Source organism: Rhinopithecus roxellana, chromosome 12 (assembly GCF_007565055.1).
Source record: "Rhinopithecus roxellana isolate Shanxi Qingling chromosome 12, ASM756505v1, whole genome shotgun sequence".
Lineage (NCBI taxonomy): Eukaryota > Metazoa > Chordata > Mammalia > Primates > Cercopithecidae > Rhinopithecus > Rhinopithecus roxellana.
In genome coordinates, this window is record NC_044560.1 from 133,742,399 (window position 1) to 133,759,697 (window position 17,299).

Consider the following 17,299-nt stretch of genomic DNA (forward strand, 5'->3'; position numbering starts at 1 on the left):
CCAAAATTTCAACAGCCCAACACAGTGATGCTGGGGGGCGTAGCACAGATTTATTTTCCAGTACTAGGTCACCTCTCCCCCAGCTGCCTTAGGGGGAGGGGCTTGGGGACTAAGGGACTTGCTGTGAGAATAAGGCACTTGAGGTCGGGGGTGGAGAGCCAGCTGGGGGTCTCAGCTAAGCTGGTCCTCATACTGCTTGCGGAAACAATCGCCAGCCGGGAAGAAATCCCAACATCTCTCTTGGTACATCTTCCAGACATAAGACTCCTAGGATTGGCGATAGAAAGAGTTCATTGGTGACATCTTCGAACCCTTGAGACATATATATACATATACTTTTAGACAGGGTGTTGCTCTGTTGCCCAGGCTGGAGTGCAGTGGCAACAATCACAGCTCACTGCAGTATCCTGGCTCAAGCGATTCTCTGCCTCAGTCTCCAGAGTAGGTGGGACTACAGGTGCACACCACCACCCCTGGCTAATTTTTTAATAGAGACAGGGTCTCGCCATGTTGCCTAGGCTGTCTTGAATTTCTGGTCTCAAGCAATTCTCCGGCTGTGGCCTCCTGAAGTGCTAGGATTGCAGGCGTGAGCCAGGACGCCCAGCCCAAACCCATTTTTTTGAGACGGAGTATCGCTCTGTCGCCTAGGCTGGAGTGCAGTGGCATGATCTTGGCTCACCGCAACTTCTGCCTCCTGGGTTCAAGCAATTCTCCCACCTCAACTTCCCAAGTAGCTGGGATTACAGGCATGCGCCACCACGTCCTGCTAATTTTCGTATTTTTAGTAGAGACGGAATTTCACCATGTTGGCCAGGCTGGTCTCGAACTCCTGACCTCAAGTAATCCACCCGCCTTGGCCTCCCAAAGTGTTGGGATTACAGGTGTGAGCCACCGCAACCAGCCCCAGCCTTAACCCTTGATATTGATAGGAGCTTTTTACTGCCACCTACTGACTGGCCTTATGTTAAAGGACTCCATGTCCTGCCCACTCTCCTCCCATTAACACCCTCTTACCTGACCTGTGTGTTCTGTCTCATCCTTGTTTATCAAATACATCAGGAAAAACCTAAGGGTGAGAGGACCACAGGAGACAAGTCTGAACCACCCTTACCTTATTTTATTCTATTTTTTTTATTTATAGTAGAGAGAAAGTCTCACTATGTTGCCAAAGCTGGTCTCGAACTCCTGGCCTCAAGTTATCCTCCTCACTTGGCCTCCCAAAGTGCTGGGCTTACAGGTGTGAACCATCGCCTGGGGCCCCACCCTTATCTTCTGATTGGCTGGCAGGGAATCTGCCCACATGGACACCACACCCCCTTTCCTAACTGGCCAAAGCTAAGGACCCCGCCCCTGGCTATTGGCAGCCATGCCCCCCACCCTCCTGATTGGCCAGTGTGTCCGTGCTCACATGTAATTGGCCAGGTTGTGCTCCTCCAGCGTGTGAGTCTCGAAGCCATGCGGTGTCGTATCAAAGTAGTCGCTGCCAATTCCACAGATGAAGCACTTGGTCTGTGAGTGGCAAGAGACATCAGAGTGGAGGCCCACTTGACCCCCTGAATCCTGTAATCCCTCTGGGTTACCCCCAGACATGACCCACCTCCATATCCTCCTTCACTTGCTCTTGTTGGTCTCGGAGCTCACCAAAAGCGTCGATGATCAGACCTGGGGTGGCAGGACGCGAGTCAGTGCCCAACCTCTGACCTGGTTCAGACTCCTCCCTCTCCAACTACCTACCTCCAGGGCTTGCCCTCCATCCCCCATCTCCCTAGTCTCACCCCTAATCTCACTTCCTAAGAAGATAATATTAGGCCTTTATTGGCCAGGTGCGGTGGCTCATGCCTGCAATCCCAGTACTTTGGGAAGCTGAGGCAGGCGGATCATCTGAGGTCAGGAGTTCAAGAGCAGCCTGGCCAATGTGGTAAAACCCCATCACTACTAATAATACGAAAAAAAAAATTAGCTTGGCGTGTTGGCACGCGCCTGCAGTCCCAGCTACTCGGGAGGCTGAGGCAGAAGAATCGCTTGAACTTGGGAGGTAGAGGTTGCAGTGAGCCAAGATCGCACCACTGAACTCCAGCCTGGGCAACAGAGCAAAACTCCTTCTCAAAAAAAAAAAAAAAAATACATATATATATACGTGTGTATATATGTATATATGTATATATATGTATATTTATATACACACACACATATATGTATATATAATATACGTGTATATATAAAATATATATATATATATAATATATGTGTATATATAAAATATATATAATATACGTATATATATAATATAAATACCTCCTTCAGGCCTTTACTGAGCACTGATATGAGCCAGACACTGAGTGCCTATGCATTGACTTAATCCTGATCACAACCTATGAGGTCAGTACCACTGACGCCCTTGTTTTGCAGATGGAGAAACTGAGGCCCCAAGAGGCGACTTGCCCACGGTCTTACAGTAGCGAGAGGTAGAGATGGGGCATGAATCCAGACCGACTGGATCCTGGGCCTGCATTCTTAGCCACGGAGCTAGCCTCCCTCTGGGCCCTGAGCACCCACTCCCAGCACTGACCCTGGATGATGGCCAACAGGATGACGATGACGAAGAAGAAGAAGGTGATGTCGAAGACCACCCTGTAGAGCTCGTATTCATCACCCGCGGGGTCCTCAATCTCGTCCCCAATGCCTCCGCCAGCCCGGACACCCACGTACATGTGAAACAGGTAACACTGAGGGAAGGGAGCACATTGGTCACTCATTCATTCAACATTCACTGAGTACCAGCCAGGGCACCGGGATAGGCAGGGCTGAAGACATGGTAACGACTGAGACAGCCCTGGGCCCTGCCCTCAAAGGCCTCAGAGATACAGCGTCGGACAGGGACCAACAGCCAGAAATGGTTAGGGCTGTGACAGGAAGGTCATGGGCAGGGGGGTAAGGGCCAGGTTAGGTGCAGGTCACAGGCAGAGGGGTCAGGGCCAGGACAGGGGGCACAGGCAGAGGGGTCAGGGCTGGGATAGGGGGGCACAGGGAGAGGGGTCAGGGCCAGGATAGGGGGCCACAGTCAGAGGGGTCAGGGCCAGGATAGGGGGCCACAGTCAGAGGGGTCAGGGCCAGGATAGGGGGCCACAGTCAGAGGGGTCAGGGCCAGGATGTGGGGGGCACAGGCAGAGAGGTAAGAGCCGGGGTCGGGGGGCACAGGCAGGGTCCCACGGGGAGCATGGGCAGAAGGGTGAGGGCCGGGTTGGGTGGGGAGCAAAGGCAGAAGTCAGGGCCAAGGTTGGGGGGGGGCACAGGCAGAGGGGTGAGGGCCGGGATGGGAGGGCACAGGCAGAGGGGTGAGGGCCAGGTTGGGTGGGCACAGGCAGAGGGGTGAGGGCCGGGATGGGAGGGCACAGGCAGAGGGGTGAGGGCCGGGTTGGGTGGGGGGCACAGGCAGAGGGGTCAGGGCCAGGACAGGGGGCACAGAAAGAGGGGTCAGGGCTGTGGGGACACAGGCAGAGGAGTGATGGCCAGGATGGGAGGGCACAGGCAGAGGGTCAGGGCTGGGGTGGGGAGGCACAGTGTGACCAGAGATGAGCTGGGGGAAGCACTGGAAGCTTTAACAGCCCACTGGAGGCATCTGATCCAGCCTAAGTGATTAGGTCAGGCTTCCTGGAAGAGGAGGCAAGTGTGAGCTGAAACCTAAAGGAGGCGTTAGGTGGAGGGGTGGGGAAGAGAGTGTTCCCGGCTGAGAAAGCCACATGCTGCAACACCATCAGTGAGGAAAGAATACAGCTTGCTGCTGTGAGGAACTGAAAATGGTTGGGTGAGGCTGGAAAATAGAGCTCCTGTGCAGGAGAGCAGGGAGAGAGATGAGGCAGGGCCTGGACACGTGGCTCTGTAGGCCCCAGCCTAGCCCATGGTCAGGGGCTTCCTGTAGGACACGGCATTTAAGTGGAAAGGTGAGGTATCAAGTGAATGGGGTGTGTGTGCATGTCGGGCCTGGGCTAGGGGACAGAGAGAACATCAGGTGCAAAGGGCTTGAGTCAGGAGGAAACACACAGTCCTAAGGGAACTGAAAGAGGACCAGGCGGCCAGAAAGCAAAAAGCAAGAGGGTTTGTGGTTAGACCCAGGCAGGGCCAGATCTTCCCAGGCTTTGTAAGCCGTGGCGGGGTGATTCGATTTTATCCACAGTGGATGGGGAGCCACAAGAAGGGTCTGAATGGAGCTGGTGAGTGAGCATGGTCTACCTGGCATTTGGGAACAACTTTACACTTGTTTGTTTTTTTGTTGTTGTTTTTTTTTTTTTGAGACAGAGTCTTGTTCTGTTGCCCAGGCTGGAGTGCAGTGGTGCAATCTTGGCTCACTGCGACCTCTACCTCCGAGTTCAAGAGATTCTCCTGCCTCAGCCTCATGAGTAGTTGGGATTACAGGTGCGTGCCACCCCACCCAGCTAATGTTTGAGATGGAGTTTTGCTCTTGTTGCCCAGGCTGGAGTGCAACGGTGCAATCTCAGCTCACTGCAACCTCCGCCTCCAGGGTTCAAGAGATTCTCCTGCCTTAGCCTCCCAAGTCGATGGGATTACAGGCGCACACCACCACATCCCACTAATTTTTGTATTTTTAGTGGAGACGGGGTTTCACTATGTTGGCCAGACTGGTCTCAAACTCTTGAGATGATCCACCTGCCTTGCCCTCCCAAAGTGCTGGGATTAAAAGCGTGAGCTACAGCACCCGACATACACTTGTTCTTTTTGTGTTCCCAGGATGTGAGAGAACACAGTCATCCTAGAGTAAAAGCTAAGATAAGTGACTATAATGAAAACAAGGCTGTAGGCAGTGAGGCCGTGTCTGGAAGGGCCTCAGACGTCAGGTTGAGGAGCTGAACTTTGTCCTGAGAGCAGGAAGGAACCCAGGGAGCCAGATTACAGGACATCTTTGGAGATAAACCCGGTAAATGATTCTTTTAATTGTGGCCTGTCTCTAGTAAGTTCACATCAATTGGGGCTATGATCACCATTATTAGAATAGAAGAGAAAAAATAAATATGCATTGAACGCTGGGTATACCTTGGGTGAAACTGTTTTTTAAACTTGAGACACAGTCTCACTGTGGTACCCAGGCTGGAGTGTAGTGGCGCAATCATAGCTCACTGCAACCTCAAACTCCTAAGCTCAAGTGATCCTCTTGCCTCAGCCTCCCAAAGTGTTGGGATTACAGGTATGAGTCACTGCGTCTGGCCTGGATGAAACTTTTAATTGTGGATAATTGATAGAAGCTAACATCTATATAATCCTGAGGATGTGCCAGGCACTAGTCTAAGTCTTTTTTTGTTTTTTGTTTTGTTTTGTTTTGTTTCGTTTTTTTGAGACAGAGTTTTGCTCTTGTTGCCCAGGCTGGAGTGCAGTGGCGCGATCTCGGCTCACTGCAACCTCCACCTCCCGGGTTCAAGCGATTCTCCTGTCTCAGCCTCCCAAGTAGCTGGGATTACAGGCGTGCGCCACCATGCCTGGCTAATTTTGTATTTTTAGTAGAGACGGGGTTTCTCCATGTTGGTCAGGCTGGTCTCGAACTCCCGGCCTCAGGTGATCTGCCCGCCTCAGCCTCCCAAAGTGCTGGGATTACAGGCATGAGCCACCGTGCAAGGCACTAGTCTAAGTCTTTTAAGTCTTCGATAGCCAGGGAGCACCTATTAGTCCTGCAAGCAACTACTATTACACACTCATTTTACAAGTGAAGCCCCCAGGGCATAGGGAGGAGGTTGAATAGCCTGTCCAAAAATCACATGGCTCATAAGTGGCAGGGGCAAGCTCCCTGAATACCTTTCCAATAATAATCCATTTGAAAAGCTCACATAAGGCTGGGTGTGGTGGCTCAGGTCTGTAATCCCAGGACTTTGGGAGGCCGAGGTGGGTGGATCATTTGAGGTCAGGAGTTCAAGACTAACCTGGCCAACATAGTGAGATCCCCCAGCTCTACTAAAAATACAAAAATCAGCTGGGCATGGTAGTGTTTGCCTGTAATCCCAGCTACCCAGGAGGCTGAAGCAGGAGAATCACTTGAACCTGAGAGACAGAGGTTGTAGTAAGCTGAGATCATGTTACTGCACTCCAGCCTAGGACTTTGTCTCAGAAAAAAAAAAAAAAAAAACCTCAGCTCAAATAATATTGAAACAACGGCCAACAGATGTGGAGCACTCATTTGCCTGGCACTGTTCAAAGTACCTGACATGGCCGGGCGCGGTGGCTCACGCCTGTAATCCCAGCACTTTGGGAGGCCAAGGTGGGCAGATCACAAGGGCACAGGCAGAGATGGAGACCATCCTGGTCAACATGGTGAAACCCTGTCTCTACTAAAAATACAAAACTTACCTGGGCACGGTGGCACATGCCTGTAGTCCCAGCTACTTGGGAGGCTGAGGCAGGAGAATCACTTGAACCCGGGAGGTGGAGGTTGCAGTGAGCCGAGATTGTGCCACTGCACTCCAGCCTGGGCGACAGAGCGAGACTCTGACTCAAAAAAACAAAAACAAAAACCAAAAAAGCCAAAATGTGCCTGGCATGCATCAGCTTGCCAAACTGTAGGTACTATTTTCATTTTTTAGAGGCAAGGTGTCCCTCTGTCTACCAGGATGGAGTGTAGTGGCCTATTCGCAGCTCACTGAAGCCTCGAACTGCTGGGCTCCAGTGATCCTCCTGCCTTAGCCTCCAGGCACACAACACAACACCCAGCTCATATTTAACATTTTTTATAGAGACGGGATTTTTGCCTTGTTGCCCAGGCTGGTTTCCAACTTCTGGACTCAAGTGATCCTCCGGCCTCGGCCTCCCAACACGCTGGGATTGCAGACTGGAGGCACCACGCCCGGCCTGGAGGTACCGTTATTAACCCCTTCAACAGATGTGAGAAGGAAGGGTCCCAGAGCGCCGGGGGAGGGGCTCACCGTCATCATGTCGTCACATTTCATGTCAGGCTCATCTTCATCCTCGCTCTTGTTGTAGAACTTGCGGAAGAAGTTGAAGGCCACTACGGTGTACAGGTAGACGACCACTGCCAGAAGGCCCACGGTCATCACCAGCTGGGGGCAGGATGGGGCCAGGTCAGCTCCGTCCTGGGCTTGCCCTCCTCCGGCCACGCCCATTCTGGGTCCTGGCCCCGGTTCAGTCCCTGTGGCTCTACCTTGCTGCCCCACACACCCTCGGCTCGGCCCCGCCTGACCTTGCCCCTCCTCAGCCCAGCTGCCTGGCCCTCACCCCTCCACCACCCACTCCCATGTTGGTCCCTGCTGGCCCACGCCCCACAGCCAGGTCCTCCCCACACCTGTTTCCCATTGTGGGTGACGGAGGAGAGGATGGTGCGCAGTGTCTTGACCCCCATGGCGATGTCCAGGAGATGGGCAGCGAAGAAGAAGTTGTTGTAGTGCCCCAAGAGGGACATCACCATATACCAGCCCAGGTACAGGAAGGACTGTGGGCGCACAGGGCCAGGTGTCAGGGGGAAGGCAGAGACACATGAGGAGCACTCTGGAGGGTAGGGGCCACTCGGGAGAGTCAGCTATGCCCTGGGGGTCGGGTGCCAGCCCTGGTTGGGGAGTCCATGGAGGACCGGGGCATTCTGGGTGAGAAGGCATCCTGTGGGGAGATGAGAGCCCCCTGCAGAAGGAAATAATCTGGGAATCCAAGGGCACACTGAGGAAGCCAAAGGATGTTCTGGGCCGGGTGTGGTGGCTCATGCCTGTAATCCTAGCGCTTTGGGGGGCTAAGGCAGGAGGATCACTTGAGGTCAGGAGTTCAAGATCAGTACGGGCAACATAGCAAAACTCCCTCATCTCTTCCTCTTTTTTTTTTTTTAGATGGAGCTTCACTCTTGTCACCCAGGCTGGAGTGCAATGGCGCAATCCCAGCTCACCACAATCTCCACCTCCAGGGTCTAAGCGCAGGAGGCTAAGCCTACCTTAGCCTCGCTTAGCCTCCCAAGTAGCTGAGACCATAGGTGTGGGTAACCACACCCAGCTACTTTTTTTTTTTTTTTTTTTTTGAGATGGAGTGTTAGTCTGTTGCCCAGGCTGGAGTGCAGTGGTGCAATCTCGGCTCACTGCAACCTCCGCCGCCTGGGTTCAAGCGATTCTCCTGCCTTAGCCTCTGAAGTAGCTGGGACCACAGGCGTGGGTCACCACACCCAGCTAATTTTTGTAATTTTAGTAGAGCTGGGGTTTCACCATGAATGGCCAGGCTGGTCTCTAACTCCTGGCCTCAATTTATCCACCCACCTCGGCCTCCCAACCCAAAGTGCTGGGATTACAGGCCTGAGCCACCGCACTTGGCCACTCTGTTTTTTGTTAGAGACAGGGTCTCACTCTGTTATCCAGGCTGAAGTGCAGTGGTGAATATGCAGCTCACTGAAACTTCTGCCTCCTGGGCTCAAGCCATCCTCCCATTGCAGCCTGTTGAGTAGCTGGGACTAGAGGTGTGTGCCACCACACCTGGCTTTTTTTTTTGAGACGGAGTCTCGCTCTGTCGCCCAGGCTGGAGTGCAGTGGCCGAATCTCAGCTCACTGCAAGCTCCGCCTCCCAGGTTTACGCCATTCTCCTGCCTCAGCCTCCCGAGTAGCTGGGACTACAAGCGCCCACCACCTCGCCCGGCTAGTTTTTTATATTTTTTAGTAGAGACGGGGTTTCACCGGGTTAGCCAGGATGGTCTCGATCTCCTGACCTTGTGATCCGCCCGTCTCGGCCTCCCAAAGTGCTGGGATTACAGGCTTGAGCCACCGTGCCCGGCCCTGGCTAATTTTTGTATTTTTTGTAGAGACAGGGTTTCACCGTCTCTACAAAAGTTGCCCAAGCTGGTCTTAAATGTTTGAGCTCAAGCAGTCCTCTGCCTCTTCCTCCTAAAGTGCTGGGATTACAGGTGTGAGCCACTGTGCCTGGCTGCCTGGCTAATTTTTTTTTTTGAGACGGATTCTCATTCTGTCACCCAGGTGGAGTGCAGTGGTACGATCTTGGCTCACTGCAGCCTCTACCTCCTGAATTCAAGCCATTCTCCTGCCTCAGCCTCCCGAGTAGCTGGGATTACAAGCACCCACCACCATGCCCAGTGCTAGGTTTGTCTTGAACTCCTGACCTCAAGTGATCTACCTGCCTCGGCCTCCGCAAGTGCTGGGACTACAAGTGTGAGCCTCCACGCCCAGCCCCAGCTAATTTTTAAATTTTTTGTAGAGAGAGGATCTCACTATATTGCCCAGGCTGGTCTCAAACTCTGGACTCCAGTGATCCACCCGCCTTGGCCTCTCAAAATGTTGGGAGTACAGGTGTGAGCCACCACACCCAATCCCAGCTATTTAAAATAATAATAATAATAATAATAAAACGATGTCTGGGGGGATAAGGAGCCTTGTGTGGGTAAGAAGGTACTCTAAGGGTCACAGCCACTCAGGGTCCCAGGAGTCATTCTCTGGTCAGGAATACCCCAAGTTGGGAACCCTCCTAACGCCCCACCCCTGCAGACTCCCTCCCCAATCTGCGGGCCCCTGCTCACATTGTCTGTGAAGATGACCCCGAACTTCCAGATCTGGTACTTGACATCGATGGACATGAGCCTGTGGGGGCGGGGATCAGAGGAGATATGCTTGAGTGTCAGACCCCAGTCACCTCCCCTGCATGCCCCAGGCCTGTGCAGGGGTGTCCTGGGCTCACCACGTCAGCAGCCCTGGTGGCGGGTTGGGCTTGCGCTCATTGTGGGCGGTGATCTCTAGTGTGGCCAGGTCCATGCCCAGTAGCTCAGCAATCCGCTCCCGCCCATAGATGTCCCCATGTTTGTCCAGGACCTGCACAAGAGAGCGTCAAGCTGTGTAGACACAGCTGGAGTGTGGGTGTGTGTTGTGGCCTGCAAGGGGGTTCTGGGGACACTCCAAACTCTGAACGAGAAATGAGAGGTGCATTGTTTTGTTTTGTTTTGTTTTGAGATAGAGTCTCCCTCTGATGCCCAGGCTGAAAGTATAGTGGCGCCATCTCTGCTCACCACAACCTCTGCCTCCCAGGTTCAAGTGATTCTTCTGCCTCAGCCTCCTGAGTAGCTGGGATTACAGGCATGCACCACCACACTCAGCTAATTTTGTATTTTTAGTAGAGACGGGGTTTCTCCGTGTTGGTCAGGCTGGTCTCGAACTCCCGACCTCAGGTGATCCGCCCGCCTGGGCCTCCCAAATTGCTGGGATTACAGGTGTGAGGCACCATGGCTGGCCGGGGGTGGGTGCATTTTTTTCTGAGAGGAAGGTGCCACAGCTTTCTTCAGATCCTCAGGGGTAGGATCCAAAAGCAATAAAGGTCCAGCTAATTAATTAGTCAAATTAACTGAAATAATTTATTACTTTCAGGTAGGTAGGCCAGGAATCCTATATAATTAGGCCCCTGTCACCTGTGAACTTACCTCCTCCCTGTCACCCCTTCCACCACACTGGCCTCCGCACAGTTGCGCAAATGCGACAGGCACATTTCTGCTTTAGGGCCTTTGCACTGCCTGTTTCCCCTGTCTAGAACACCTCCCTCCCTTTTCCACTGGCTCATCTCTCACCTCCCTATTAATGAGTATGACCTTTTCTGGGCTGCTGATATACAACAGCAACCTCTCCTGGCGAACACACGCACAATCCCCACCCCTCTCCACTGCTTTATGTATTTGAGATGGGGTCTGACTGTATTGCCCAGGCTGATCTTGAACTCCTGGACTCCAGCGATCCTCCCCAGTGGCTAGAACTATAGGCATAAGCCACCACACTCGGCTACCACTTTGTTTTTTTCTTTTTCTTTTTTTTTTTTTTTGAGACAGAGTCTCGCTCTGTCACCCAGGCTGGAGTGCAGTGGCGTGATCTCGGCTCACTGCAACCTCTGCCTCCTGGGTTCAAGCAATTCTCCCACCTCAGCCTCCCAAGTAGCTGGAACTACAGGCACCCGCCGCCACACCTGGCTAATTTTTTATATTTTAAGTAGAGACGGGGGTCTCACCATGTTGGCCAGGCTGGTCTCGATCTCCTAACCTCAAGTGATCCGCCCACCTTGGCCTCCCAAAGTGCTGGGATTACAGGTGTGAGCCACTGCGCCTGGCCTTGATGCTCTGCTCTTTCCATGTGCCCATTCAAGAAAGGGAAGTGTGGTTACTGTGCCCATCTCCCCATCGCGAAACTGAGGTGCTACTCAGAGAGGCAAAAAACCTCTTGCCCAAGGTCACACACCAAGCAAGTGCTTGGCAAGCCTGTGATGACCTGGTAGCAGGCAGGGACCCAATCCAGGACCCAGTGCATCCATGTCCTCTCACCTTGCGCTTGACAAACTTGTCCCAGTAGTTGCTGGGGAAAGACCTGCCGAGAGAGAAAGCGCGCGTGAGTGTGAGATGTTAGGGCCAGAGGGATCGGAGCTGTCAGCCGCATTGGGGGGTGGGTTGAAACTCCACTGTTTTTTTTTTTTTTCTCTGTCTCACTCTGTCGCCCAGGCTGGAGTGCAGTGGTGTGTTATTGGCTCACTGCAACCTTTGCCTCCCAGGTTCAAGCGATCCTCCTGCCTCAGCCTCCTGAGTAGCTGGGATTACAGGTGTCCACCACCATGCCCGGCTAATTTTTGTATTTTTAGTAGAGACTGGGTTTTGCCATGTTGGTCAGGCTGGTCTCGAACTTCTGACCTCAGGTGATCTCCCCCACCCACCTTGGCCTCCCAAAGTGCTGGGATTACAGGCGTGAGCCACCGTGCGTGGCTCCACTGCTTTTCTTGTAGGAACCTTGAAGAGTGGGGACCCCCCCTGCCATCTTTGCTGGACCCCAGATGAGGCAGAGAATTTGCATTCAGAGCCAGATGTGCAAAAAAGACCTCAGAATGGCACTCTGATAAAGAGGCCCTGGCATGGTGACGGGCGGGAAGGAGTCCAAACCAGCAGCCTGACCCAGCACCAACTCCAGTGGAACTGCCTCCTTCCTCATACTGGTTGATTTCATTTAATTTCATGATTCTGGCCCTTTATTGACCAGTTTTCCAAGTGACAAATTGATGCCCTAACATCCTCAAGTATGGCCACCGAGTTTTGTTGTTTGAGAGGGTGGAGTGACGATTGATTATGAATTCACAGATTTACAATTATTTGAAGTGTTTCGATTCATTGCACTTCCAATTCCTATTCTTTTTTTTTACCCCCAGACATAAGGTCTTGCTCTGTCATTCAGGCTGAAGGACAGTGGCATAATCATAGCTCACTGCATCCTGGAACTCCTGGGCTCACGCGATCCTCCTGCCTCAGCCTCCCAAGCAGCTAAGACTACAGGCATGCGCTAGCCAGGCTAGCATGTCTGGCTAACTTTTTAGTTTTTTTTTTTCTAAAGATAGAGGTCTCCCTGTGTTGCCCAGGCTGGTCTTGAACTCCTGGGCACAAGGGATCCTCCTGCCTCAGCCTCCCAAAGTGCTGAGATTATAGGCGTGAGCCACTGAGTGCGACCCCTAAGGCCCCTAATGATTTCTTTTCTTTTTTTTTTTTTCAGACAGAGTCTCACTCTGTTGCCCAGGCTGGAGTGCAGAGGCACAATCTCGGCTCACTGCAACCTCTACCTCCCAGGTTTAAGTGATTCTCATGCCTCAGCCTCCTCAGTAGCTAAGACTGCAGGTGCCCACAACCATGCCTGGCTAATTTTTGTATTTTTAGTAGAGACTACTTTTTGTATTTTTAGTAGAGATGGGGTTTCAGCATGTTGGCCAGGCTGGTCTCGAACTCCTGACCTCAAGCGATCTGCCCACCTTGGCCTCCCAAGTGTTGGGATTACAGGCGTGAGCCACCGCGCCCGGCCATGTTTTTTTATTTTGCACTCATTGCGCCTGAGTAAGAATCACACCGGGAGGCAGGGTTTAAAACACGGGTTCCTGGGCTCACACCCCAGAGTCACTGAACAGGAACTTCCAGGCCTCAAGTCTAGGAATCTCCGTGTGCCACCCTCACCCACACAGATGCTGTAATGCACAGGAAATGTGCCTCTTTTATGGAAAAGAAGAGTAAGGCTTGGGGAGAATGAGGCAGGGCCTGTAGGGACTGAAACCCTAGGTGTTTGTTTTTTTTTGTTTTTTGTTTTTGCAGGGGGCATGGGGGACAGAATTTTGCTCTTGTTGCCCAGGCTGGAGTACAATGGTGCGATCTGCGTCCTCCACCTCCCAGGTTCAAGTGATTGTCCTGATTCATCCCCAGTAGCTGGGATTACAGGCGCCCGCCACCACACCCAGCTAATTTTTGTACTTTTAGTAGAGATGGGGTTTCACCATGTTGGCCAGGCTGGTCTCGAACTCCTGACCTTGTGATCCACCCGCCTTGGCCTCCCAAAGTGCTGGGATTACAGGCGTGAGCCACCGTGCTGGCCTGAAACCCTAGTTTTTTGGGGTCCCCGCCTGGACTGGGTGGAAACCCAGGTCCCCTCTTGCTGTCACCCTGAGGTGGGGGCTGGGTCCTTACGGTGTGTTGAGCACCAGTCGGTCCCACTGCCCCTTCACGTCATCGTCCTCAGGCTGCTCTGTGATGTATAGGCCGTCAAACTCCAGCTTCCGGGCCAGCTCCTTCTCCCGCTTAAAGATTACCAGGGGCACCTGGATAGTGGGAGGAGGCCAAGGGTGGGTGTCAGGCACCTTGGCTAGACCACAGTCTCAGCAGAAGCCATGAGATCTTGCTGGAGTCTGTGTGTGACCCCACATCAGAAGTGCTTTCCCAGTGATAAGGGTAGAAATGAGGAGGTCTAGGCAGAGGGCTCAGGACTGGGATGTGGGGGACATGGGCAGAGGGGTCAGGGCGGGGATGGGGGAGGCGCAGGCAGGGGTGTCATGGCTGGAATGTGGGTACATAGATAGATAGGTCAGGGCCGGGATGGGAGGCATAGATAGAGGGGTCAGGGCTGGAATTGGGGGGCACAGGCAGAGGGGATAGGGCTGGCAGTGGGGAGGCACAGGCAGGGGTGTCAGGGCTGGGATATAGGGCCATAGAGGGGTCAGGGCCACAATGGGGGTGGGGCACAGGCAGAGGGATCGGTCCAGGATGTGAGAACAGGGGAGCTGTGGGAATCCAGGAGTGGTGCCTGATGCCACCTAGGCCTTCCCAAGGAGGGAGGTCTGAACTCAGAACTGAAGGATGAATAAAACAGAGGCAGGTGCAAGGAGGTGGAAGCGGGGCAAAGCTTTGCAGGCAGAGGGAACAGCATGTATGAAAGTTTTAAGCCCAAAGAACTCCAATAGTAAAGTTCATCCGATAGCAAAGTATCAAGACAGCGGCCCAGAACCCTGTTCCTCAGCCAGAAGCTGTGTCCGTTCCCAGTTTGAATGTCGTCCTTGCTGGAGACCCCAATCCTGTACCCAGTTCCCCAGCCCTCACCCCAACCCTGGGCCCCCTCTGTCCCAGCCACGGTGAGGGTCCCCAGCCCCAGCCAGTACTCCAGAACCGCCCCCACCCCCACCCAGCCAATAAGCCCTTGCCCCAGAACCATGGCCATGGGCCCACCTTGAGACAGTTATAGCCAATGATGCAGAGAAAGGCCACCAGTGTATGCAGGAGGCTCAGACACCGCAGGGCGGGCTCCATGTAGCCTGTGCTCTCCTCCAGGAAGTAGTACACCATGTTCTCATCCTCATCGCCCTCTGCCTCCTCTCCGGCCCCCAAGCCCCAGCCGGAGCCGCCACCAGAGCCTGCACCTGACACGTCCCCAGCAGCTGAGCCTTCCATGTCGTCTTCCCCTGGTGGAGAGTCTGAGACCTGAAATGGGGACAGAGATCCATCTGTGGGTCTGCCACATGCAGAGCCCACTCACAAAATTGAGCCTCCATTCCTGAGATTGGACTGGGGCCATACCACATACAGTCTTGGTGTGACTGTCAATCAAGATCAAGGGGTGGGACCAGGGCCCTAGCTAGCAAATCAGACTCTGACCTGGGAATTAGCCTATCGAACTGAGTGGCACAGAACTGAAGACAGAGTTGGTTCATCTTCATAGTGGAGCTCTAAAGAGACTGCCCGCTAATATGAACACTAACACGAAAATTAGTAGCAGTTAAACATTTACACAGTGCTTTTTATATGCCAGGTACTGTGGCTCTAAGTGCCTTACACATACTCATCCTCTTCTTTTTGGTGGGGTGGACAGAGTTTCACTCTTGTCACGCAGCCTGGGTGCAGTGGTGCAATCTCGGCTCACTGCAACCTTTGCTTCCCGGGTTCAAGGGATTCTACTGTCTCAGCCTCCTGCGTAGCTTGGATTACAGGTGCCCACCACCATGCCCAGCTAATGTTTTTGTATTTTTAGTAGAGACGGGGTTTCACCATATGGCCAGGCTGGTCTCGAATTCCTGACTTAGGTGATCCACCTACTTCGGCCTCACAAAGTCCTGGGATTACAGGCGTGAGCCACTGTGCCTGGTGCCTTCTCCTCTTTCGATCCCCACAGCACTAAGAGGTATTCCATTTCACAGATGAGAGGGTTGAGGCTCAGGGACGGTAAGCACCTTGCCTCACGTCATGCACCAGTGGGCGGTGGAGCAGGACTGGGTCCCACAGAAGCCATGCTTCGATCTCTCTAGTCTACCTTACTGTCCTGTTATCTAGACCCCTGGCAAGACCGCAAGGGTCCCTTTGTCTTTCAGGAGGCCTGGTTCTCAGCCCTTTCCTTTCATTCTGTGAGCGGACTGTTTCTTCCTCCCCGCAAACTTCTGTTTAGCTGACGTGAAAGCAAAGATGCTTAACGGAATCAGTGGGTGTTGCCGAGAGCTGAGGGCCTGCAGCCAGGCACACAGGACTGGCATGTGGCCGAGCTGAGCAGAGAACTCAGCTCCTGCTCCTGTTCTAACTCCCACAAGCACTCAGGCTTCTGTCCCAGATAGATCCAGGTATCCGCTACTCACCCCCATGGAGGGGGGTCCCAGGATCCAGGTGTCCAGCCTGAACCGTCCTGAGGACCCTGAGCCCAGTGCCTTGTCCCTGCACCGGAGGAACCCTGCAATTCCGATGGGGGCTGAGCCTCCCATCCCACAGCATGGATAAGGGCCTGACCCTCCCAGCCCTTCAGGACCAGCACCTTATAAAACAGCAAGATGAAGTTGATGGCAAATGCCAAGAAGAGGGCAAGGAAGCGCAGGGTGTAAAAGTTCCGGGACAGGTAGTTCTGAGAGAGAAGAAAAGAGAGAAAGCACTCACAGATCGGCCTCTTCCCTGGAGAATTCATCCCATCATTTACCCACACTCAGAGCACCTGGGCTCTCAATAGCTGTTCCTACAACCTCCTATTAATTAATTAATTTATTATTATTATTGTTATTTTTGAGACGGAGTCTTGCTCTGTCACCCAGGCTGGAGTGCAGTGGCGCCATCCTGGCTCACTGCAACCTCTGCCTACTGGGTTCAGATTCTCATGACTCAGCCTCCTGAGTAGCTGGGAATACAGGCGTACACCACCACACCCAGTTAATTTTTGTACTTTCAGTAGAGATGGGGTTTCGCCATGTTGGCCAGGCTGGCCTTGAACTTCTGACCTCAGGCGATCCGCCTGCCTTGGCCTTCCAAAGTGCTGGGATTACAGGCGTCAGCCACCGTGTCCAGCCTCCCTTACCCCCTCCTATCAGGCCAGGCCTGGAGAGGAGACAGGATGGAGGGAACCCTGGGACCTGCCTCCCAACACCCACCCTTCTTCCTGGCCTGGATGAGATGAGTGCTTCCCCAGGAACTGGGAGAGAGCTCAGACCTCTACAGCAGCACTGGGAGTAATGGAGAGACTAAGACTCTAAAGGCTGACAGCCAAGAACAGGCCACGGTGGGAAGGTCAGAGCGGTGGCCTCATTGAATGTAGCTCTGGATAGAGGATGGAGGTGGAAGTGTGGGTGGGTGGCCCCGATGAACAGAGCTGTGGAGGTTGGAATAAGGATTGTGAGCAGGGAGGGGACAAGGAACCAAATGAGGGCCATCTGAAAATGCTACCCTGTCCTCAGGTCTGGGGATGCCTCTGCCCTCTCCCCAGCTAGGGTTCTTCTTGGAGATGAGCTTGAACAGGTGAACTCAAGAACAGGGTGAGAGGAGAGGTGGGCACCAGAGGTAGGGTTCCCGGGGAGAAGAAGGTTCAGGTGACCTGGCTGGATCCTCACCAGGAACTTCACCCTCTGCACCTCCAGTTCTCCCCAGAATTCGCCCCCAGCTTCCTCCTTCTTTGGAGGGGGTGAGGGAGGTGCTTGCTTCTTGGGGGGCTCTGGTGGGGGTTCGGGAACTTCTTCTTTCTCCCCATTCTCGGCACTGCAGGGCAGGACAGAGAGAGGTCAGGAGGTGCCTGGGCAG

At 53.4% G+C, this 17,299-nt stretch overlaps 1 protein-coding gene across 4 annotated transcripts in view; it reads right to left on the reverse strand.

The window, feature by feature from the left end:
- Positions 1-28: 28 nt before the first annotated feature.
- RYR1 (ryanodine receptor 1) overlaps positions 29-17,299 on the reverse strand; it is a 158,879-nt gene continuing 141,608 nt past the window's right edge. For 2 of the 4 annotated variants that reach the window (XM_030942543.1, XM_010385726.2), the window contains 14 exons: positions 17,113-17,257; positions 16,053-16,139; positions 14,486-14,737; positions 13,454-13,584; positions 11,291-11,333; positions 9,673-9,803; positions 9,515-9,575; positions 7,301-7,447; positions 6,924-7,058; positions 2,570-2,726; positions 1,598-1,662; positions 1,409-1,509; positions 1,015-1,066; positions 29-267 (listed from right to left, as the gene is read on the reverse strand). In XM_030942543.1, the coding sequence (XP_030798403.1) occupies positions 172-267; positions 1,015-1,066; positions 1,409-1,509; positions 1,598-1,662; positions 2,570-2,726; positions 6,924-7,058; positions 7,301-7,447; positions 9,515-9,575; positions 9,673-9,803; positions 11,291-11,333; positions 13,454-13,584; positions 14,486-14,737; positions 16,053-16,139; positions 17,113-17,257 (1,603 nt within the window). In that variant the 3' untranslated portion in view covers positions 29-171. The remainder of the gene's footprint in view (positions 268-1,014; positions 1,067-1,408; positions 1,510-1,597; positions 1,663-2,569; positions 2,727-6,923; positions 7,059-7,300; positions 7,448-9,514; positions 9,576-9,672; positions 9,804-11,290; positions 11,334-13,453; positions 13,585-14,485; positions 14,738-16,052; positions 16,140-17,112; positions 17,258-17,299) is intronic. The other 2 variants (XM_030942545.1, XM_030942544.1) reach the window with 1 other exon arrangement.